At 34.4% G+C, this 25,857-nt stretch overlaps 1 protein-coding gene across 2 annotated transcripts in view; it reads left to right on the top strand.

Moving 5' to 3' along the window:
* Window positions 1-25,857, top strand: part of ANO2 (anoctamin 2) — a 531,090-nt gene that overhangs the window by 415,436 nt on the left and 89,797 nt on the right. For both annotated transcript variants that reach the window (XM_074269016.1, XM_074269017.1), the window contains 2 exons: window positions 1,073-1,268; window positions 24,465-24,576. In XM_074269016.1, coding sequence (XP_074125117.1) covers window positions 1,073-1,268; window positions 24,465-24,576 — 308 coding nt within the window. The remainder of the gene's footprint in view (window positions 1-1,072; window positions 1,269-24,464; window positions 24,577-25,857) is intronic.

Here is a 25,857-nt window from a genome sequence, read left to right as displayed (position 1 = left end):
TTCAAACTAGCCCTGTCTAGGGGCATCTTTCTTTTTCTAATTTTCCTGTGCTTGACACATAGTAATGACCTTTCCTTGGGATGGGAGGGAGTGTGTTTTGGGGGAGGGGTTACAGGCAAGCAGAACCCCTTATTATTATTAATTTCCAGAGAGAGGAAGTACAGGGCACCCAGGGGTCAAGTGGCTGGTAAAATTTCCCTTCTGAAAACAGCAGCTTTAAGTCAACGTCACGGCAAGTGATTTCTACACCAAATGGAGAAATCTGAGCTCTTCATTTCAAATAGTTGGTTGGAGAAGAAATCTGAAAGTGTTCTTTTGTTTAGTTTGAAGCTTGAAGAAACAAATTCTGATTCCTCTTTTTTTCTTCTCTGACAAACCCTGTTCCTTCAAATTTCTAACTCCTGTTTGCTCCCCAGCTCAAAAATCTTCCATGGCTCCCTATTTCCTATTTCATGTTTCAATTCTAATTATATAGATTCATCCTAGTTACTTAAACATGTACTACTACTTTCTAACATATACCCCCAATTTTAATGACTCTCCTCCATTCCTCCTCCTTCGTGAATATAACCTATTTTCTTATTTTTATACCTTTATTCACAATTTTTATCCCAATCCCTTAAAATACCTTTGTTTATGTGTATAAAATATATAAATCCTGCTAATTTTTGAAAGACCAGTTCAAGTCCTAACTTTTCCATTAAGATGTGCATGATCACTTCAGCTCCTATTGATTCTTTCAACTCTGAATTCATATATGGCCTGAAAGATTGTAATAATTAATTACAGATTGATTACACATTGTCTTGTTCACTGTTCATGCTCCAGTGATCTTCTATCTTATCAGTGTGGTTCTTCTATCCATTAGTGCACACCCCACTTTTTCTATGCCTAAGAGTCTACTTACTTACTAATAGACTGTTAAATAATAGAATGTTAAAACAAGAAATGACTGACGATGTTATCTGCTTCAGCCTCCTTTTTTTTATATGAAACTTCATGTTTATAATAAATTAGCAAATAGCAGAGCTAGGGTTTGAGTGATTCCTCTCCTTGCTTGTCTCCTCAACAGATTGCACTGACATTCTCCATTGTCTTTGGGGTGATTGTATACCGAATTACAACTGCAGCTGCCCTATCTCTCAACAAAGCTACACGATCCAACGTCCGGGCAACAGTGACAGCAACGGCAGTCATCATCAATCTGGTGGTCATCCTTATCTTGGATGAGATCTATGGTGCTGTAGCCAAATGGCTCACCAAAATCGGTATTATATGACTCAATGATTAGAAACTGATTTGGGGGGGGTTTGTTTTTGTTATTATACATGGTATTTAATATATTCCCTACTGTATCAGGGCCTTCTTTGAGTACTAATAGCTAATGCCAGTGAAGGTTCTTAAATCCTTGACTGTTTATCAAACAATCCAAAATACCTAATGTTAGAACTAAAAGGAAACTTTGAGCTCATCAAGGAAACCGCTTAACTTTAGAAATTAGGAAAATAATGCCTAGGAAATATGATGGTCATTGTCACACAACTACTTAACAAATCCAACATTTAAGTCCAGTTTCTCTGACACCAAATCCAGTACTTTGCCTGCACATCAGTTTTCAAAGTCAGATTTACTAATTCTCAGTCTATCAGTCTTTCCACTATACTGAATGCTTGTACTTACATTTTAGGCAAAGATATGTAGAAATAATTCTTGATTTTCTAGGTCACTGCTAACAAAAAGAAAAGCAAGATCATTTAATATTTTGATATAATAATAATGATCAAAATAGCTTCTGTTAATGTAATTCTTTGCATGCAGCATTTCACTTAGTCCATAAATATCTATTAAGTACCTTTTAAGTACTTTTAAATTAAATTAAGTATTAAGTATTTAAATTTAAATTAAGTATTAAGTATACTGTACAGGAACTGAAGATACAAAGAAAGGTAAAAGACACTTCCCATTTTCAAGAAGCACAGTCTAACAAGGTAGATAATATATCAATAACTTTATATAAACAAGCTATATGTAAAATTAATTGGAAATAATCCCTTGAAGGAGGGCACTAGAAGAGGAATAAAGAGAGGTTTCCTATAGAAGGTAGAATTTTAATTGAGACTTAAAGGAAATCAAGAGGCAGAGGAAGAAAGAATTCTGGGCTAAGAATCAGTCAGTGAAAATGCCTAGAAACAGGAGATGGAGTGTCTTGTGTGAGGAACTACTAGGAGGCCAGTGTCATTACAATCACAATCAATGTGTTTGAGAGTATAAGGAAGCTAGAAGCCTGGAAAGGTGAGGAAGTAAGGCAGGTTATAAAGGATTTTGAGTACTAAATAGAAGATTTAATAGATGATTCTAGAGATGATTGAGTCAGCAGAGTTTATTGATTAGGAGTGACACAGTCAAATGTGTGCTTTAAGGAGATTATTTAATGAACAACGGATTGAATTAAGAGATGTCTTGAGGAACTACTGGCATGGCTAACCATGAGCCTGTACATGACTTCTCATTTTAGTACCTCATGGTCCATTTTACAAGTAGGAAAAAGGTAGACCCATAAATTCCATCTGAAATGGTAAAAGAAGCTTCATAGTATTCTATAACCTCCAGGATAATTAAGTGCCTCAGAAGTATATTATATCAGAATTTACAGGCACATTCAATATCATTCAGTTCAACACTTTCATTTCTTGTGATTGAGAAGTCTGAATCCAAAGATATGGAAGGGTATAGAAGTCCAGTGGAAAGCTCTCTGATGCTAGAGTTAGAAATACTCATTTGAAATTCCAATTCTCAAACATTACTTATGTTATGTGGGGCAAAGTCACTTAGTCTCATTGAGCCTCAGTTTCCTCATCTGTAAAATGAGAGAGCTGAATTAGAGGGTTAGAGTCTTCGGCTCTGGACTTATGATCCCATGTAAAATGACTTACTTAAGTCTTATATAGCACTGTAATTCCTGACTCCCAAATCTAGTGCACATCTTACACTTGTTCAAAAGAATATTTAGTTCAATTCTGAAATATCCTATAAATTAGTTAAATCATAAAGAACATTGGATCTGGAGTCAGATTTTAGGTTTCAACCACTGGTTGTGTGATCATGGGTAAGTATAATTTTATGCTATAATTTTATAGCTGATGGATTAAAAGTCCTGAAGAGGTTAAATAAATTACCCAAGGTGGTATAAGTAATCATCCAATTCTATTTAATGAATATTGATTAAACCCACTATATTCTAGGTAAGATGCTAAATACTAAGCCTTAAGACTTATATTCTATTGGCTTATAGTAAGTAGTAGAATCGGGATTAGAAACCAAGTTTTCTGATTTCAAACCTAGGTTGAAACAGCCTTTATGTTGCTTATACTTAAATTTTTTTCTGGAACTCCATTTTATCCTGAGAACTTCATGGATATAAATTTTCTCTTGTATGTCCCAACTCTGTCTAGTCAATATGAATCCATGTTAGCTACCCAAATCAGCAAGTTTACAAAGAGTTGAAGTGCAAACTAATTCATGTTATTTCATTTCTTAATACTATAATAATTAACTGTACAGGAACTGAGGATACAAAGAAAGGTAAAAGACACTTCCCATTTTCAAGAAGCACAGTCTAACAGGGTAGATAATATATCAATAACTTTATATAAACAAGCTATATGTAAAATTAATTGGAAATAATCTGAAGAAAATCTTTTTGACATTTATTGAATAAATGAATGAAAAAGTGCTTACTGTATTCTAAGAACTACAAAAAGTACTATGGTTATAAATCAAAGAAACTAGACAGCTTCTTTTCTTTTTTTTTTTAACAGATTTTTTTATTAAATTTTATAATTATAATATTTTCTTTGACAGTACATATGTATAGGTAATTTTTTTTACAACATTATCCCTTGTACTTCCTTCTGTTTCAAAATTTTCCCCTCCTTCCCTCCACCCTCTCCCCTAGATGGCAGGCATTCCCATACATATTAAATATCTTATAGTATATCCTAGGTACAATATATATGTGCAGAACCGAATTTTGTTGTTGTTGTTGCAAAGGAACAATTGTATTCAGAAGGTAAAAATAATTTGGGAAGAAAAACAAAACAAAAAAACAGTGCTCACAGTTTACACTCATTTCCCAGTGTTCCTTTTCTGGATGTAGCTGATTCTGTCCGTCATTGATCAATTGGAATTGGATTAGCTCTTCTCTATGTTGAAGATATCCACTTCCATCAGAATACATCCTCATACAGTATCATTGTTGAAGTGTATAATGATCTCCTAGTTCTGCTTATTTCACTCAGCATCAGTTGATGTAAGTCTCTCCAAGCCTCTCTATATTCATCCTGTTGGTCATTTCTTACACAGCAATAATATTCCATAACATTTATAAACCATAATTTACCCAGCTATTCTCCAATTGATGGACATCCATTCATTTTCCAGTTTCTAGCCACTACAAAAAGGGCTGCCACAAACATTTTGGCACATACAGGTCCCTTTCTCTTCTTTAGTATTTCCTTGGGATATAAGCCCAGTAGTAGTATGGCTGGCTCAAAGGGTATGCACATTTTGATAACTTTTTGGGCATAATTCCAGATTGCTCTCCAGAATGGTTGGATTCTTTCACAACTCCACCAACAATGCATCAGTGTCCCAGTTTTCCCACAGCGCCTCCAACATTCATTGTTATTTGTTCTGTCATTTTAGCCAATCTGACAGGTGTGTAATGATATCTCAGAGTTGTCTTAATTTGCATTTCTCTGATCAATAGTGATTTGGAACTTTCACATGAGTGGAAATAGTTTTAATTTCATCATCTGAAAATTGTCTGTTCATATCCTTTGACCATTTATCAATTGGAGATTGGCTTGATTTCTTATAAATTAAAGTCAATTCTCTGTATGTTTTGGAGATGAGGCCTTTATCAGAACCTTTAACTGTAAAAATGTTTTCCCAATTTGTTACTTCCCTTCTAATCTTGTTTGCATTAGTTTTGTTTGTACAGAAACTTTTTAATTTGGTGTAATCAAAATTTTCTATTTTGTGATCAATAATGGTCTCTACTTCTCCCTTGGACACAAACTCCTTCCTTCTCCACAAGTCCGAGAGGTAAACCATCCCATGTTCCTCCAATTTATTTATGATTTCGTTCTTTATGCCTAAATCTTGGACCCATTTTGATCTTATCTTAATATGTGGTGTTAAATGTGGGTCCATGCCTAGTTTCTGCCATGACAGTTTCTTTTCTTAAGAAGCTCAAACTTTACCACAGAAACATGGGGTTAGAGGAATTCTTATAGACACCTGCTTCTGTATTAAAGAAATTAAGACCATTCAACATCCCTGATTAAATGTTTACTGTGTACAAAATACTGTTCTAGGTAAAAATGAAATAATATGTATAAAGCATTTTGAGTGCAGCCTGGCAATAGTAAGCACTATATAAATGTTGGATATTATTATTATTAGACTGGGAACATAATATTTGTTTCCACTGAAACCAAAGGAAAAAAAATGACATCTATGCAAAAATATATACAAGTTTCTAAGAGCAATACAGAATGTTCTAAATATTTAGAGAAGAAAGATATGATATATAATCACAGAGATTATCCCATGATCTCCTCTCATTTTATAGTTGAGAAAACTAACTTCTAGAATTTGTGTCTTATTATTCTTTGCCTTTAAATACTTCATTTAAGTTGAGGCTTGAGTGTTAAGAAGGAATTCAGAGAAATACTAATAACTGACTTTAAGGCTTGCAAAATATTTTCCATAAATTGCATCTTTTGAATTAATTAAAAACTGTGTGAAGTAGGTACTAGAAATACTATTATCACCATTATGTACATGAGGAACCTGAGGTTTAAAGAGATTAATTGGTGCTTCTCAATATTAAGTATAAGGTATGTACATGGCAATATAAAGTATATATGCATATATGTTTTTTCTAAATATATGAACATATAATTCATAGGAAGGCACCGAATGACATCTCTAGAATTCCACTGGTCACCAAAGTCACCTTCTATTCTTATCTAGAAAAGAGCTTCAAAGTTGGTTATTGTATTCTTGAACTCTGAGAGGTGAACTAGAATTATATATACTTGCCCTTCCATTATTGCTGATCTAGTGAAATAATTGGTTGAGAAAAGTTCCTGATTTCTCTGTTGCTAGTCCTTAAAATGGAGGAAGAGAGCCCGCAATTTTCATTCTTCAATTTGATTCTTTCTTACTAAATGTTAGTTACAAAAAGACTATCACAAATATAAATAGAGATAAAACCTATTTAAGCAAGTAACAAACATGAAACATAGAAGTTATACAGAAGAGAACACGTGACAAAAAATTCAAAAGGTGAATGAGATTTCCTTCTGAGAATGAAATATTTCATATCAAAGAGAAAAGCCCTGATCTCATTCAAGGGACCATGAAATTTCTAAAGGGACAAACTAGAAATTAGAGACATGAGAAGACAGTCTCTGCTATGTGTCTTGTGCCTTCTACATTGACACACTCTCTCTCTCTCTTTCTCTCTCTCTCTCTTTTTCTCTCTCTCTCTTTTTTTCTCTCTCTTTTTTCTCTCTTTCTCTCTCTTCTCTTTTCTCTTTCTTTCCCTCTCTTCTCTTGTCTTCTCTCTCTCTTTTTTTCTCTCTCTCTTTTCTCTCTCTTTCTCTCTCTTCTCTTTTCTCTTTCTTTCCCTCTCTTCTCTTGTCTTCTCTCTCTCTCTTTTCCCCCCTCTCCCTCTTCCCCTTCCTCTCTTTTTCTCTTTCTCCCTCTCTCCCCCTTCCCTACCTGCTTTCCTCCCTCCTTTCCAGCTATTAGTTATCTTTTTCAAAATGTACTTTTATTTATTTCATAATTTTTCCAAATTACATGTAAAATTTTTTAACATTCATTTTTAAAAATGTTGAGTTTCCAATTCTTTTCCTCCTTCATGTATCTTAACCATCCCTTGGAGGGCAAACAATGTGACATAATTTATACATGTAAAGTCATACAAAATATGCTTCTATATAAGCCATGTTGCAAAATAAAACACACAAAACCCAAGAAAAATAAAGCTTTTAAAAGTTTTGTTTTAATCTGTGATCAGACTTCATCAGTTCTATAAAGATAGAAAGCATTTTTCATTGTAGCCCTTTAGAATTGTCTTGGATCATTGTCTTGATCAGAGTATTGTTGAGAATAGGTGAGTCTTTCACAGTCAATCATTACAGTATTGCTGTTACTGTGTACAATGTTCTCCTGGTTCTGCTTATTTCCTTTGCATCTGTTCATATAAGTCTTTCCAGGTTTTTTTTTTTTCTGAAATCATCCTGCTTCATTTCTTATAGCACAATATTTTCCATCATAATCCTATATCACAACTTATTCAGTTATTTCCCAGTTGATGGGTATCCTTTCAATGTCCAATTCTTTGCTATCACAAAAAGAACATCTATAAATTTGTTTATACAAATAGGTCCTTTTCAGTTTGCTTTTATCTTTTTGGGTTATAGATCTAGTAGTGGTAATCCTGGGTCAAAGAATATGCACATTTTATATCCCTTTGGGTGCAATTCCAAATTGTTCTCAAGAACAGTTTGACTAGTTCACAACTCTACCAGTGCATGTGTCCCAATTTTTCTACATTCCTTTTAGCATTTGTCATTTTCCTTTTCTGCCATGTTAGCCAATCTGATTAGTCTGAGGTGTTATCCCAGATTTTTTTTAAATTTGCATTCCTCTAATCATGATTTGAAGCACTTTTATGTGATTATTGGTAGCTTCAATTTCATCTGAAAATTACCTGTTCATATCCTTTGATCATTTATCAATTGTGGGAATGACTTTTTTATATATAAATTTGGCTCTGTTGGCTATAAAATTGAAAAATAAGACCTTTATCAGAGTTGCTATAAAATTTTTCTCCCAATTTTTTGTTTTCCTTCTAATTTTGACTGCATTAGTTTTGTTTGTGTAAAACCTTTTACATTTATTGCAATCAAAATTGTCCATTTTATTTCCCATATCCTCTTCATCTTCTGTTTGGTTACAAATTTTTCTCTTGTCCATAGATTTACTAGGTTCATTTTTCCATCATCTATGGGACCTTTTTATAATCTCACTAGAACAATAACCCCAATGATCACAAATATACTATAACAATCTCAACACAAACTTCCTGTAGGTTTGTATAAATCAATCTCTCCCTAAATGTTCTAGGTATGAAGTACTAAGGGTCTCTACCAGGTGGCACCAGTGTCAGAGAATAGAAGGGGGGTTATATGAAAGATGTTATAAAGGTAGGATCAACAGGACTTTGCAATTGATTGGATATAAATAGTTTGAGAATATGAGGAGTCTAGGAAGACATTGGAGTTGAGAGTTGAGGTGATAGAGAAGATGATGGTCCATGTCACAATAATAGGGACAATAACAAGATGTCTTGAGGAGAAAGAAAGTAAGTTCAATTTAGGACATGTTGAGTTTAAAATGATTTGGGGACATCCAGTTTGAAATGTCCAATTGGCAATGGAAGATGTGGGGTTTTGAAGTCTGGAAAAAAGTTAAGGCTGGATAAGTAGGTATGATCATAGAAATGATGCTTGAATTCATGGGAGTTGATGAGATCAGCAAGCAAAATGTATAAAAGGAAAACAAAAAAGACCTCAGAAGATAGTATTAGGGGGCACTTGTGTGAAGATCCCACAAAGGAAACTGAGAAGGAAGAGAAAGACAATTAGGAAGATAGGAGAATGTGAAAAAAAAATGTAGAGAAAAGTATCAAAGAGAAGAGCCTGATCAATAGTATCAGAAGTTGGAGAGAAGTCAAGAAAGATGATAATTAAGAAAAAGGCCTGAATGAGGTAATGGTAAGCATGCTAGATCAAGAGTTAGAGATCTTGGTTCAATCTTTCTATTTATACCTCCTGCCTATTTTTAAGTACAGGCGTGTCCACTATTCTCTGCAGAATTCAATTATTCATGGGTAAAATGAGGGAGGTTGAACTATATGACTTCAAAGGTCCTTTCTTGCTCTGAATCAATGTTCCTATGATTCTAATGTATGTAAAAATGTTTTGTGACTATAAGACTCCTTACTACACATACTACTGCTACAGCAATGTCTCACTCAATGATATCACTTCAGATACTTAAGTCTTATATCACATGCAAGTTTGCAAAAGCATTATTACTTGGAGTGATGATTATGGCAGTGGATTCAGGAAGGTAGATTTAAATGTTAGCTCATACACGATGCATGTGTTTCTGAACAAGTTAACCTCTCAGTGCTTCTTTTTCCTCACCTATGAAATAAAGAGTTCGGAATCCATGACTTCTTAAGTCCTTCCAGCTTTAGTACATCATCTAGGAACTTTGGAGTTCTCATCTAGCCCAATCTCCTTGTGCTATATATTTGATGTTTGTTTCTCAACTCTTTCATAAAGAGACAGTAATAGTCTTCATCCTCTTTGAAATATAAAGATTTAAACAGTTCCATGAAGAAGAGCTAAAGGAACTGAGGCTCAATGAAAGGTCAAATAGCTTCCCCAAGGTCACACAGGTGCTCAAGTAGCAGAGTTTGAAGTAAAACTCTGGATCTGACTTCTTGTTCTGGTGGCAACAGTAAGTTAATCAGCACTGTTGTTCAAATGGCAGCAATTAAACTTCCCCTGAATTTTCCTATGCTATGATTTCTGAGGAAACATTAAAGAAGTGACATGATTTCTCCTGTCAAGGAACTCACAGTTTAGTTGATGAAACAGAAAGCACAAGAAAAAAATTCAAGAACATTTAAAATGTACCATAGAAATGCATTTGAGAATATAAACATATCTGGTGTCCAGGAGGCTTACATCTACAAGGCTTCTTGTAGGAAGTGAATTTTGAGCAGAGTTTTGTTATAAGGGAAAAAATTCTAGTTATTACAAACCTGTACCAGAAAGCTGTATGCATGAAAAATTGAGTGAATTAGTTCAAAACTGCATTTGAATAAAAACTCGAGTTTTGGACTCCAATTCCAATATTTAGATTTTCTCCAGCTGAAAACAAGGATAGCTGAATTGCTCTAACAATATCAATCAATGTCAGTCTTCTGGCATGGTTGTGATTTATTTTTCTACCCATTGAAGAAGGCAATATGTTATGTTAATACTAATAAGGAGAGAAATAGGGGTGGGTGGGAATCAGAATTAATACCAAAAACCCAAGTGGCTTCTGGGACATCAAATAGCTTTTTAAAGAATAATGTTTCAAGGCTCTGGGTGTAAATGGATGGATCTAATTTTCCTCCAAATATGGACAATATGTGTTTTTAGAATAAAGGGTGAAAGTGTTTGTTTGAATGTGGCCCAGGTTTATTGGACTCAGAGTACTAGGGACAAAAGGAGCCATATTCATTATAGCTCCAGTCTGATCAAGAACATACATCCTGAGCAAGCACACATGTGGGATCATTCAGCTTTCTTTGGGGGAAGAAAGAATAAGTTTAAGTAAACTGGAAGTTGTTTTGAGAAACAGGACTTTTAAAAATAAGTAAAAGACATATTCTAGGTCATAGATGTCAAAGGGAGAATCTATCCCCAGTGATAGAAAAACACAAATTAACACTATCTATCTAGATTAACTACAAAAGCTATTGTATTTTTATTTATTTTATTAAACACTTCCCAAGGATATTTTAATCTGATTTGACTAAATCATCTAGCAGTGATATCCTTGTTTTTGAGTTTGACATCACTGTTCTAGTGCATGGTAGAATGAGAGGAAGATGTTGGACCTAAGAACCAGAAATCAGAGCAGCAAAAAATCCCAGTGGCTACCTGCATCCACAATCATATCACTCTACCACATAGAATCTCAGAATCAGAAGTGACAGGTTTAATGGCATCCAAACTAACCCAAATTTGTACAAAAGTCATCATCAACAACATACCAAACTATGGATAATCTAACATTTCTTGAAAGCAGCTATATGGCATAGTGAGAAAAACCTGGATTTGGAATTGGAAAGTCCTGAGTTCAAAGTTGACCTCAAATACTTACTTGCTCTATAACTGAGCAAATCACTAGAATTTTATCTGATGCAGTTTCCTCATCTGTAAAATGGGGATAATAATAACACCTACCTCTCAGGGTTGTTGTGAGGATCAAATGAAAAAATGTTTATTATAAGTACTTGGAATAGTGCCTTGCACATAGTACTTCCTTAATTAATACTTGTCTCTTTAAAATGGATGAAGATGTCAGTGCAGCTAGGTGGTACAGTGGATAGAGCACCAGCCCAGAAGTCAGGAGGACTGAGTTTAAATCTAACCTCAGACACTCAACGCTTCCTAGCTGTGTGACCCTGGGTGACAAGTCTCTTAACTCCAACTGTCTCAAGGGAAAAAAAGGATGAAGATGTCCAAGGAGGGGCAGTCTTCTGCCTCTTGAGGCAATCATTCCATTTTTAGATACCTCTAATTGTTAGATTTTTTTCTTAAATTGCTCCTAAATCTGACGTTGCAACTTCTATCTTTTGCTCTCAGTTTTTTTCCTCTGGTGCCAAGCAGAACCAGTCTTGCTTTATCGTTTATAAGTTGAAGTTTTTAGAATAGATGTACTTTTCCTTCCCTCTTTATCATTTATTTATTTACTTATTTATTTTGCTGAGGCAATTGAGGTTAAGTGACTTGGCCAGGGTCACACATCCAGGAACTGTTAAATCTGAGGCCAAATTTAAACTTGGGTCCTCCTGACTTCAGGGCAGCTGTTGTAGCCACTGCACCAGCTAGCTGCCCCCTAGATGTACTCTTAAATATCCTTTCTAGCTGGAAGCCTTGAAATCTGTGATCCTACTAATGTAGTCCAAGCCAATATTCATACCAGCAAGTTAAAAAGAGTAGAATCTACATTCAAAAGCAAGAGCCAGGAGGTATAATCTGTGTTAGGAACTGAATTGGGCAGGAGTGAACGTTAGCATAAGCAAGAGCTCTAAACTTACCATTAAATGAGTTTGCTGGACTATATACTTGCTCTGGCTTGAGGCAGAACCATGAATGACAATCTTGACCCCTCCTGTTCCTGTTCCAGTAATGTAGCCAGAAACCAGAAACCAGATATATTGTTTCTTTAGATTGCCTTTAGGCACTTGGGAAAAGGACACCTGCTTTCATGTGCTCTGATCTTTGTCCATGAACTCATGATTTGTTTGCTTTTTGAATAAGGATAAAGTTGCCCATCTCACCTGTCTTCCTCATGACCAGTAACAACTTGTATAGGATGTCCCATAGTTAAGGTAACCTGTAACTATGGAAAGAGGCAAAGAACTGATCCATGCAGGATGTGAACCTTTGACTTGATGGATCAATACTGTGGTTTTTAAGGGTTCTGCTTGCTTATATTTATTGTAGTTTTGGAGTAGTTCACCTAGAAATACCTAGGCTTCCTGGTTGGATGTCTCTGAAAGATTTTTAAAGCCCTTGGGGAAAGGAGGTGGCAACTTCTTTCCTGTTCATTAGCCATCAAATATATTTCTCTTTAGTTCTAACCTAAATCTATCCCTTTGCAGTTTAATGCCATTTCTTCACAAGCCAGATGCCTCAGAGGGGTTTAGGCAGAAGGCTTGGGAATCCTGGCATTTGGCCAAGGTGCTAGTAGCTTCAGGTCTCCCATCTCCCTGCCCTTGGGACCATGGATTCCCTCCAGTTAGGAAGCCCTTCAGAACAGCTGGGCCTGACAGGTGTGTCCCAGAAACACCCAAACATATTACATTCCTACCCCCTATGCCTGATTCTCTTTTCTACTTTCTTTGGAAGAAGAGAGTAACCGAGGGGCTGCAAAGAGAACCCTTAAACCCTCTCTTCCACTCTCTACTCCCACAGCTGGTTGTCTGGTTACACAGCTGGCTTTCTAACTCCTGCCTGGATATTTCCCTCCCCACAGCACAAACAAGACAACAACATTACAGGGAGAGAAAAGGGGTAGTGGGTTCTCCCTCCTCTGCCCCACCCCCCAAGCATACACACAGAGAAAAACAGAAATAAGACCAGATGGCAGCCTTTAGTGCTGTCAGGAAACATTGGTGTTTGTGAAAGCTTGATCTGCCCTCAGGGAAGGGAGCTAGCACCTCATGCTCTTTGACTGACTCACCCACACAGGTTCAGACTTCCCACTCGGTTCCAGTTGAGGTTCCTCCAAAGCCACCCAGGCATGCCTAGAATAAGCCACTGACAAGAGGATACTTCTTTACTTGCCCCCTCCCACTCCCAGTAACAACCCAGGTCAGATATTAGTTGGAATATGGACTTAGAATTGGACCTTGACTATCTCATGGGATATCCGATTGATCTATTGGGTTCATTGATGCAATGTTCCTCTAAAATTCTGAATATATTGTAAGTAATACTTTTCCCACTCCAGTGCCAATGGTATTTCTATGGAAGCAGGAGATGCCTAAAGGTATTTTATCACCCTGAGTCCAGTTTAGGTTCTGTCTCTTTATAATGTAAAATTTTTCAACATCAGCTTACACCAATCACATGGATTCATATCTACTCTATGTCTTCCTGATTCCAGATTCTGTTTTTTATGTACTGTACTATCTAGTTATCCTGTCCTTTCCTCCTTGGCTGTGGTCATTTCTTCTTTTCATTATCCTAATAGTGGAAGTCTATCAGGAAAACCATTGTGGGCCTGAAGTCAGGAAGATTCAATTTTCTGAGTTCAAATCTGGCCTCCTAAATAGTTACTAGCTACATAACTCTGAACAAGTCACTTAATCGCATTTGTCTCATTTATCTCATCTGTAAAATGAGCTGGAAAAAAAAAAAAAACTGGCAAACCATTCCAATATTTTTTGCCAAGAAAACACCAAATGGGGTCATGAAGAATCAAACATTTCTGAAATGACTAAAAAAAAAAGCCAAAAAAAATTATGATTACATTGATGAAAGATGTAGGCAATTTTCTCAAGTGGACCTAGTTTTAGGGTTTTCCCCAGAAAGAAACAGGACATTTGTTAAATGATCTTTGAAATCACCTGTTCTATTTAAGAACCAGAGCTGAGTAGTCTCAAAATGCTGCCCAATGGTCTGGAGCAAAGTTTTTGCCAAGTGTTTGGCAAAATTCATCTTATACTGCATAGGTTCTGACAGCCAATACATCAATGTTGTGCTCATTCTCTCCCTTCTGATTTCTGTTCTTTTGGAGTAGGATCATGATGGAGTGGGTCAAAAGACTTCACTGCTCTATAGAACTCAAGGCATTTTTGTTCATATTCCTTTTTAAGTTCCATGCTTTCATCTTCTCCATAGTACAAGAAATCCAGGTTACTATCCCATTCCCCACTCCATACAGGAAAGTTTGACCCTTTCTCCTTTCCCAGAAAGTCCAGCAAAGACCATAGTCATAGTACTCCTAAAAGCACAAGAAGACCTATGAATAAGGTGGGGCCATGCCTCCGATTTAGTGGTAAGTCCTGGAGATTTGGATTGTTTATTGGCAATTCCCATTATTTACGTTGTTCATGGCCCTTAAAACTCTTGTGATTTTTAGAAATGAAACCAATAAATAATAACCAGTCCCTTGATTTATCGGCACAGACAAGGAGAGCACAGACAAGAACAATCATTCTGAAAAAACCAAATGCCATTTTCAGTGCACTGTTAGAAAATTCTTGCCCTAGTGCTCTGTAATAATTGAGAAATCTAATTCTGTCCAGTTTGAATAGGGTGATAGGAAATCAAATGTAGCAGCTACCTCTATGTCCCAGTCTCTAGATTTGCATGCATTTCTTTTTTCCCTCAATCTTTCATATCTAGGATCATTCACAGGCTTGACCCATTTATAACTCAGATCCTTAGGCCAGATTCCTAATCAATAACATAAATTTGGTTTAATATTCAAATGCCCCCCACATTAATCATATAAAACCAGTAGGCAGATGTTGTTAAGCATTTGGACCTCAATGATACAAGCCATACCAGAAATCTTGAAAATTCATTCATTCAATAAACCATACATAGTAGTGCACATCTGGCAATTTTGAACACATCTGGCAGTAGCTGAGGGCCACCCAGAAGATGCCATCTCCCCTGCCTTATTCATTTAGGGGATGCTTTTTTTTAAAACACATTTTGAACACAGAAATTATCAAGCGTAGAATCATAAGACTAGAAAGGGTCTTTAGAATCAATGGCTAACTTTTCCAAGCCTTTGAGCACCAGAGCTTTGGGATTCACATTCCTTTTCTGCAGATGAGTGGGTAACCAAACTGATGGAAGGGATTGTGGGTCCTCAGCCCATTGAGAATCTGATGAGTTAAGTATAAATAAGTCAGATGGGAGGCTGTCGGGTCAGAACTTGAAAAGGCTTAGATCTTTTGGTAACCAAAGTAAACAGAGAGAAGTGGTTAACTGGAGTGGGGCATACTGGTAATTATTAAGATAAAATAATCAGCACAAATGATTATTTAAAAAAGGATTGTGGTTACCAGCATTAGTTTGAATTTAGCCATTTGTTGCCAAGATCTGTAATAGCCTGAGGTACGGACTGCCTTTGCTCTCCTATCTCATGAGCCTATTTGTGATTATGGGTGTGTCAGGAAGGAAAAAACCACAAAGCTGAGAGATGTTAAGAAATTCACTGTCCAGGGCCTGTTACAGAGAGGCCCTGTTTCTATAGCAATCTAGCAGCAGTACCCCACTTCTGGGATAGACCAGCAACAAGATCCCTCCTCCAGGGCCAGCCATTAGAAAGACCCCGTTACCATAGCAACCCAATAGCAAGGCTCCACCCCTGGGGTAGGCCAGCAGCTAATCCCCCCATCCAGAGAAAGCTAACAAGGAGGTCCCACCCCCCAGTACAAGCCAGAAGGGAAGCCTACCCTCTAGTGAAAGCAAGCAGCCAAGTCCTGAAGTTCAGTGAAATTCCATCCTAAGACCCTGAGCCCCAAAACAAAGAGCTTGAGACAATGGAGAGCCAGAGCCAAACTCTCACAAAAAAATCCTCACAAAAAAGGCAGAAAAAAATTAGCAGAAAACCAAACTAAAAAAAAAAAAAAAAAACTTAAATAAAGTTACTATGGTGACAGAAAGGATCAAGGAATAAATTTAGAAGTAGATAATAGTATCAAAATAGCTACATGTGAAGCTTCAAGGAAAAATGCAATTTGGTCTCAGATGCAAAAAGAATTCTTAGAAGAGCTTTAAAAGATTTTAAAAAGGAAATTAGAAAAGTAAGAAAAGAAATGAATAATGGAAGAGAATAATTTAAAAAAGGGCAGTGGTGTGGGAAAAGATATACAAAAGATTATCAAGAAAAACAAATCCCTAAAAAGTAGAATTAGCCAAATGGAAAAGAAAGTGTCAAAGCTCACTGAAGAAAATAATTCCTTAAAAATGAGAACTGAGCAAGTGGAAGTTAAAAGACTCTATGACACGTCAAGATTCAATAAAACAAAATTTTAAAGAAGTAAAAAAAGAAAAACAGAAGAAAATGTGAAATTTCTCCTTGGAAAAATGACCAATCTAGAAAATAGATTCAGGAAAGATAATATAAAAATTATTAGACTACTTGAAAGCCATGATAATAATAATAATAATAATAATAATAATTTTAAAAGGCCTGGACAGTATGAAATGGGTAAATTTACTTCCAGTGAAGAAGAAATTAAGACAATTTGTTAGGAGTTATTTTACCCAATTATATGCCAATAAATTTGATGATGTAAATGAAATTGCCCAGATTAATAGAAGAAGAAATAAACTACTTAAATAACTCATTTCAGAAAAATAAAGTGAACAAGCTATTAATAGATTTCCTATTAAAAAAAAAAAAAACCCACAACCACGTGGATTCACAAGTAAATTCTACCAGGCATTTAAAGTAAATTAATCCCAACAGTATACAAACTATTTGGAAAAAAAATTAATAAAAGAGTCCTACTAAATTCCTTTTATGACACAAATATGGTCCTGATACCCAAGCCAAGAAAAGCCAAAACAGAGGAAAAAAATTATAGACTAATTTCCCTAATGAATATTGATGCTGAATTTTTAAATAAAATACTAGTAAAGATATTGCAGCAACATATCACAAAGATCAAGCATGATAAGTATTAAGGAAACTATCAGCATAATTGACTATATCCATAACAAAAACAACAGAAATCATATGATTATCTCAATAGATGCAAAGAAAGTTATTGACAAAATATAGCAACCATTCCTATTAAAACACTTGAGAAAATATGAATAAATTAAAGTGATAAGTAATATTTATCTAAAACCATCAGCAAGCATTATCTATTAAGAGGAGAAGCTAGAAGTCTTCTCAGTACAATCAAATATGAGGCAAGGATACCCATTATCACCTCTGTTCTTTAATATTGTAGTAGAATGCTAGCTACAGCAATAAGAGAAGAAAAAGAAATTATAGGGTTTAGAATAGGCAATGAGGAAATAAAACTATCACTCTTGCAAATGATACATTGTTATATTTAGAAAATGCTAGAGAAACAACTAAAAAACTACTTGAAATTATTTGCAACTTTAACAAAGTTGCAGGATACAAAATAAACCTACATTAATTATCAGCATTTTTATATCTTACCAATAAAGTCTAGCAACAAGAGAAATTCCATTCAAAATAACTGTAGACAATATAAAATACTTGAAAATATTTTATATTGCCAAAACAAACCCAGGAACTGTATTAACACAACTATAAAACTTTTCACATAAATAAAGTCAAACCTAAACAACAGGGAAAATATTCATTATTCATGGATAAGCTAAGCCAATATAATAAAAATGACAATTCTACCTAAATTATTTATTTAGTGTTATGCAAATCAAACTTTCAAAAATTATTACATAGAGCTAGAATAAATAATAAAATTCACCTGGAAGAATAAAAGCTCAAGGATATCAAAGGAATCAAAAAAAAAAAAAAAAGTAGTCTAGACATACCAGATCTCATATTGTATTTTAAAGTAGTAATGATCAAAACAATCTATCATTGACTAATCTGATGTAATATAAATCTAAAATCCAAACTTTTGGAATAAAAATCTTTATTTAATAATTTATATTACAAAAACTGCTAGAAAAATCAGGAAATAGGATAACAAAAATTAGGTATATAAAAGAAAATACATTGAATATTAATATGATTAATTAAAATATTAAATAATAATAAAATTATTAAATGTTTTTGCACAAACAAAATCAATGCAACCAAAATTATAAGGAAAACAGATTTTTTTTATATTTGCAACAAACCTCAGATATATAGAGAGCTGTCAAATTTATAAAAATACATGTCATTCTTCAATTAATAAGTGATCAAAGAATATTAACAGTTTTCAGACAAAGAAATCAAAGTCATAACAAAAAATGTTTTTATTAGTATTTATTAGAGAAATGCAAATTAAAACAACTCTTAAATATTACATTATACCTATCAAATTGGCTAATGTGACAAAAAAAAAAAAAAAAAAAAGGAAAATGTTGGATGTTAGAGAGAATGTGGGAAAATTGAAACATCAATGTGCCTGTTGGTGGAGCTGTAAACTGATCCAACCATTCTGGAGAACAATATGGAACTATATCCAAAAAAACTATAAAATTAAGCATAATCTTTGATCCACCTGTACCACTGGCTTCCATAAAAAGGCAGTAGGAAGAACCTGTTTGTATAAAAATATTTATAGCAGTTCTTCTTGTGGTAAAAATCAAAGGTATGCCCATCAACTGAAAATTGGATAAACAATGAATGTAATGGAATATTATTATGCTATAAGAAATGATAAGCAGGATAACTTCAGAAAAACCTGGAAAGACATATATGAACTTATGCATAGTGAAATGAAGAGTCAGAAGAATGTTGTGCACAGTAATAGCAACATTGTTCAATAGAGAACTGTGCATAATTTAACTATTTATAGCAATACAAAGATTCAAGGTAATTTCAAAGAATGATGATGAAGCATTCTGTCTCCCGAAAAAAAGAATTGTTATTGTTTGAATACAGATTTTTCATTTCTTTCTTTTAATCAACTTTTCTTGTACAAAATGACAAATATGGAAATGTTTTACAAAATTGTACATGCTTAACCTATATTTGATTGATTATTCTCCCAGGAGAGGGAGAGAAGAATAAAATTGGGAATTCAAAATTTAAAAAAAAAATTAATACCCAAAAAAGTCATCCATGTGAACTTTTTCCAACTTTATTTCCAATTGAATTACAATGATATAATCATATCCCAATTCCACTCACCCCCTCCCCACCTCTTCACTTCTACTCTTCTAATCCATATGACTCTCCTTGGCTAAGTAGCCTGGACATACTTACAAAAATCTAGACTGAGGAATTTCATGTAATAAGTAGGGGTTTTTAAAAACTCCTCAATTTAAGCAATGCCTATTATGTCACGCATCAGCCATACTAACCATTAAACAGTGGCCTGGACTCATAACCCCAAAATAGACCCTGGCATAGAGACTTCCAGTTCATGGTGATGCTGCTGAGGTTGGAAAGTTAAAAGGTAGCATAAGTTCAACAATGTAATTAGTTGCAGTTGAGCTGTTGTAATCAAGGGATGGTTTAGGAAATGTTTTAAGAATGCCATGGGGCACATGGACTGCTCAAAACTATAAGTCTGGCAATACCAGATTAATGCAATTCAGATAGGAAAAGATGTGAAGAGGAATAGAAAACCTTTGGGGTAAAGATGAGTCTAAAAGATTAACTTACTTCTTTAGTCTTTGAAATAGATTCATAAGGAAAGGAAACTTAGAGATTATCTAAGGGTTTAGGGCCAGGATGGTTGAGTTTAAGTCCCAGCTAGACACTTAACTAGCTTTATATTCATCTGTAAAATGATAACATTTGTACTATGGAGTGCACTAGGATACATTTAAAGTTCAAATGAGTAAATGTACAAGATGTATAAAAGTGGATTTATTTGTAACTTTTTATTTGTAGTTTATTTGTAAACTATCCAGTGTCCTAAAATATATTATTTTCTGTTTATCTAATGGGAATACTGGAGGAGGCTACTTGTCAAATACTAAAATGGAGTAATATGAATGAATAATTAGATTTCTGCCAGGGGAAAATGACTAGAATGATGGAGATCTTTGAATTCATGTTATAGAAAAATAGGTTGAAAGATCTAGGGATGGTTAGTCTAGAAAAGAAATGATGGGGGACATGATACATGACAGGTATCTTCAAATATATAGAAGACTCCTAAGGAAGAAGAATTAAAATTATTCTATTTGGTCCAAAAGAACAAAAGTAAAAACAGGAAGAATGATAATGGGAAAAATCAAGTTTGATAGAAAATGTCTTTATTATTAGAACTATTAAAAAATGGAATGGCCTCTTTCAGGATGTAGTAGAATCTCCTTAATGGAGGTCTTTAAACAAAGACTGGATGACCACTTGTGAAGTACACTGAGGAATGTTCTTTTTCAGGTGTAGAGAATTCAGGCTACTGAATTCTCCTCTGTCTGTAAAGCTCTTTTTGCTGTGGGACTCCTACTGAGTCTGAATTTATTTATGCCTTCAGATCTTTTTCAGATGATTCATTGCCTAGCTTTGCCTTCTCCATTTTGTATTCATAGTATTCATTTTTTAAACCCAAGTGTAAATTTGACATCTATCTCAGTAAATTTCATTTTCTTCAATTGGTTCAACAGTCAAACTGCTGGACTAAGATCTTTTTGACTCCTTATAATGTCATCAGCTTTGTGCCATCTGCAAAATTATAAGCAGGACATATATGTATGTGTATATATGCATGCACATATCTAATACATATATACACATTGTATTTACATATACATCTATGTTATATGTATATATATGTACATGTATATAATATATCCAAACATACACATTTCTCTCTATATAAGTATATATCCTGCTTATAATTTTGCAGATATATTAACGTGCACGCACATCTCCAAAGTCAGTAATAAAATTGGTAAATAGTACAAGAATAAGTTCTTAAGCACTTTCACTGGAGGCCTCCATCTAAATGCTTAATGACTGCTATAAGTTTAGACCAAACAAAATCCAAATTCATCTAATTGTGCCATTGCCTACCTCTCTCTGTTTTCCACAAAACTATAATGAAACATTTTATTAATTAAAATCTAAGTAAACTATATCTGTAATATTCCCTGGTATGCTATAGTGGAGAAAATACTTATTCTGATGTTTGAGGCCTAAGGTCAAATTATACCTCTGATGCTTGCTTTCTGTGTGACCTTGGACCAGCTAATTTATCTTACTGTGCTTTAGTTCCCTCATTTGTAAAATGAAAAGTGTAAAATAAGAGGATTGGTGGATAGGACAGCCTTGGAGGTACATTTGTCCTTTTCCCCACTCAGGTGATACATTTTCTCTTTTAATAGTCTTTCAGACAAAACCATCAGATTTGCTGCTTCTTTTAGTGCCTGAAAATGTTGTTCCTTTGTTTCACATGATTCAATCTTGTCAAAGACAGATTTTCATATTATCTCCTTACCTTTCTTTGAATCAACTCCCTATTAGCCATATATATTCTACCTTTTAAAGTTCAAAGATCATCCTTATACCAATGATCCTATAATCTGGGTGGGGAAGGAGAATAAAGCTCAAGACATGCTGACTCTTTGTGTTCATTACTTCTTCTAAATGTTCACTAACCTACCTTCTAAAAATGTATTAAGAATAAAGTTTAAACTCATTGTCTCATATCAGCAACCTCTATTCTTTTCCATTTAAAAAATCATGATATTTGTCCTTTTCCCACTCAGATGATACATCTCCTCTTTTAATAGTCTTTCAGATAAAACCATTAGATTTGCTGCTTTTAGTGCCTGAAAATGTAGTTCCTTTGTTTCAGGAGATTCAATATATAGGTAGTAAGAGAATAAAAGATATTCTATCTTTTAAAGTTCAAGTTCAAATATCATCCTCATTGGCCCCAAAACAAAACAAAACAAAACAAAAAAAAAAAAACAAAACAAAACAAAAAAACAAGGAGAGGCAAAAGAGAATTGAGCTACTATGCTACTATTTTGGTTTCTCTGTGACATCAATTATTATTACTCCACCCCACATACTCTTGTAATAATGGTAACCTTCTCTGATCCTATTCTATTCTCCCCCAAAACTAAAACCCACCATTTTTGTTATCCTTAGCTTCCTTAACAGCACTTTTAGTACTCTTGAAATTATTTTTACACGGTATAAGTCGTTGGAAAGACATTAAGTAATTCTTTCTTTTTTCAATTTATCTCTTTCATCTTCCTTGTTTTCATCTTCATATGTCTTAAAATTCAAATTGGGTGGTGAGTTTTCTGTATATCTTTAGAGTATGCTTTTAGAAAGCTCCTTTTTCCTCCTCAGAGAAGTTTTCTCTGTCTCCTCAAAATAAAGGTTCTTAGCATAGGGTACATGAACTTAAAAAAAAGATAATTATTTCAATAAAATTGGTTTCCTTTGTACTTCTATATATTTTATCTCATACATTTTAAAACATTCTTCTGAGCAGGGGCCCCTAGCGTTTTACCAGATAGCCAAAGACACAGATTACCATGATTCTAAAAGTTTAAGAACCTCAACCTTAAGAGCTTCCCATTTTTTCTGAACTAAGTTATCCTGTAGAATTTTAAGAGATCTACTACTATATATATACTTTCATGAACTGGTTATTTATTGTTATATTTTTTTAATCCTGTCTGATGTTCTGCTAGGTACATAATGATATTGTTTTGTTTCGTGTTCCTTTTCTGTTTTTCTTTTTTCTTATTTGTTTTTCAATAAAATAAATAAAAAAATAAATAATAATGATAAATTAAAAATTAAATACATAATTTAAAAATTTTTAAATAACAGGGAAATTTGGAAACAGAAATAAAAAAAAAGAATTTTAGGTAATAAAATCTTATCTATACTTTCTTGTAACTGGCGAAATCTGTTTTCTCAAATATAGGGTACCTATCAGACTATGTGCATTTTTTCTCTCCTTTATCAAAAACTTTAAGATAGAATAATCACTCTTCCTTAGGGTTCCATAATTTCTACCATAGTAACCAATTCCTCACTGCTGGTATAAATTAAATCCAGAACATCTTGTTGCTTCCTCTACCTTTTAAAAGAGGAAATTATCATTAAAGCATGTCAAGAAATTATTCATTGCTCTGCTCTTGGCAGAGAGATAACTCTAGCAGATGTCTGGATTAAATGAAGTTCTCCATCACTTCTCCATCATACCTCAGTAGAAGACTTAGGATTTGTTTCAGAATACCTAATCATTATCACTTCAGCTTCTGTCTCCATTGAACTTCAGTCAAATGCTTTTCCTTTGATTTCCTGGCTTTTCTTGACTGCATAATGCCTTCAAATTTCAAAATGCCTTCTTTCCTTTTGCTTATCTTATTTCATTACACTTTTTCAGGAAGTATTCTGGTAATGAGCCTCATCATACCTGGTCTTAACAATATCTGTGAGATCAAATTTATCCTTTGGCACAAGCTCTCTAGTTTATTTTTGCTACTCATTGTTGTTCAGTTGTTATATCCAACTCTTGGTTACTCCATTTGGTGTTTTCTTGGCAGAGATACTGGAATGGTTTTCTATTTCCTTCTCTAGTCCATTTTACAGATGAGGAAACTGAGGCAAATAGAGGAAGTGAATTGCCCAGGATCACACAGCTAGAAAGTGTCTGAGGTCAGATTTGAACTCAGGGAGATAAGTCTTCCTGATTTCTACCAGTCTGTCTTCTGCACTGCCTAGTTATGCAGTACTTTTTGTTATTCATACTTCATGTATTTTTCTTTCCATTTTCTTTTTTGCTATTTTATAAGGAGATTTTTTTTTTGGTAACCATCCACCATGCTCCTCAGTAAGATATTATAAACAAGTTTATACTCTAAATCAGCATTGCCCTTAGCTGATGTTTTACTCCAATTGGCAAGAACATCAGTTTTTTAACTTCTAGTCCCCTTGTTGATGTGATTGATTTATGTCAATTAACCTTTTCTAGTCAGAAAACAAGTATTTTTAGCACTTATTATATGTTGGGAACTGGTAATTACTTTTATTGGTTTCTCTTCTTTTGTCCATTCCCTAATTTTTTTAAACAGAAATAGCTTATTTCAGTCAAGTTGGAACATACCATTTGTTAATTTTTAGTATTTTTAAAATTTTGTATATAAGTACTGACATGTGTACACAGACATATGTTCCCTCAAAAGAACCTCTTGAAATATATGTTGCAAATGTATATATATCTATGTTGCAAATGAGGAAACTGAGACTTATGTAGGAAAAGTACTTTTCTTGCAGTCACAAAAACTACACAAAAACCAGAGCCATGATCCAAAACCAACTCCCCAATCTGACTTTAGCACTATTTCCTCTTGTGGGTTTGAGAGAGAGGAAATGGGGATCCCCTCGGTCTCACCACCCTGCTCAGGTTTGTTCTTTTCTTGCAGAGGTACCGAAAACAGAACAGACCTTCGAGGAGCGACTGATCCTCAAAGCTTTCCTGCTGAAGTTCGTCAATGCCTATTCCCCAATTTTCTACGTGGCCTTTTTCAAAGGGAGGTAGGCATTGTTGGGTTCAGAGGGATGTTTATTCTCTAGTAAGCTCCACTATACTTCTCCACTGGGCTGTGCATTTACTGGGGAGTGAAGGCAGCCAATATCTAGTACCCTCTTGGGCTGTTCCTCCTATGGAGATATGTTGAAGTGGCTGTTCAATTTCTCTGGGTTACTTTCAAAGTGGGGAGAATAATATTTAAACTGCCCAGAGTCAAACAAGACAATGTTTCCTTTGTTTCTCTGGATGGCACCCACATTTTCCCCATCACCCAAAATTGAAACTTAAGAATCATCCTTGTTTCCTTTCTCTTGTCTCTTACATCAAGTCAGTTGACAAGTTCTGTCAGTTCTACTTAGAAGCAGCATTGTGGAAAGTATGCACTTTAAGTAAAAAAATGCCTTGGGCTTAATTCCTGTCTTTGATTAGAACTAGCTGTGTGATCAAGAATATACTTAAATTTCTCTTAATTTCAATTTTCCCCTTTAAATTTTTTTTCTTTCTAAAGTAACAGATATTTTATTAGGCTGTCCCTACTACTACCCTCATAATTTAAAAAAAAAATCAAAAACAAAATCTTTCCTCTCCCTCTCACAAAACAAATTCCCACTTTTTTTGTTGTTACTCTGTTGTTTTGGTCATGTCCTATTATTCATGCCCCTACTTGTGGTTTTCTTGGCAAAGACAGTAGAGTGGTGTGCCATTTCCTTCTCTGAATCATTCTACAGATGAAGAAACTGAGGCAAATAGTTAAATGACTTGCCCAGGGTCACATAGCTTACAATTGTCTGAGCAAATTTGAACTCAAGTCTTCTTGACTCTAATCCTAGTATTCTATTCATTCTTCCATGTACATTCGTATCCCAAAATGAAAATATTTCTGCATTTTATCACCTCTCTGTGAATAAGGAAGTGGCATGTTTCATCTTCATTCTTTTGGACTCATAGTTTATCATTGTATTGGTCAGATTTCTTAAAGTCTTTCAAAGTTGCTTTCTCTCTTATAATATCATTGCAAACACTGTTAATTTCTCCATTTCTTATGGAACATTAATATTCCAGTAGACTAAAAAAAAAATCACAGTTTATTTAGCCAATTCTCAAAGGGAGGAAAAAACCCTTAACTTTTCAGTTTGGAGTTATCACAATCTTCCTTTGATTTCCTTAGGTTATAGACCAAGTAGTAGAGTAGCTGGGTATATACATAGGGTATGCACAGGTTGGTGCCTTTCTAGTCATAGTTGCAAGTTGCTTTCAAAATGTCTGGATCAGTTCACAGCCTACCG

The sequence above is a fragment of the Sminthopsis crassicaudata genome, chromosome 5 (assembly GCF_048593235.1).
Source record: "Sminthopsis crassicaudata isolate SCR6 chromosome 5, ASM4859323v1, whole genome shotgun sequence".
Classification (NCBI taxonomy): Eukaryota; Metazoa; Chordata; class Mammalia; order Dasyuromorphia; family Dasyuridae; genus Sminthopsis; species Sminthopsis crassicaudata.
Note: the sequence above shows the minus strand (reverse complement) of the source record. Positions and strands in the feature narration are given on the sequence as shown.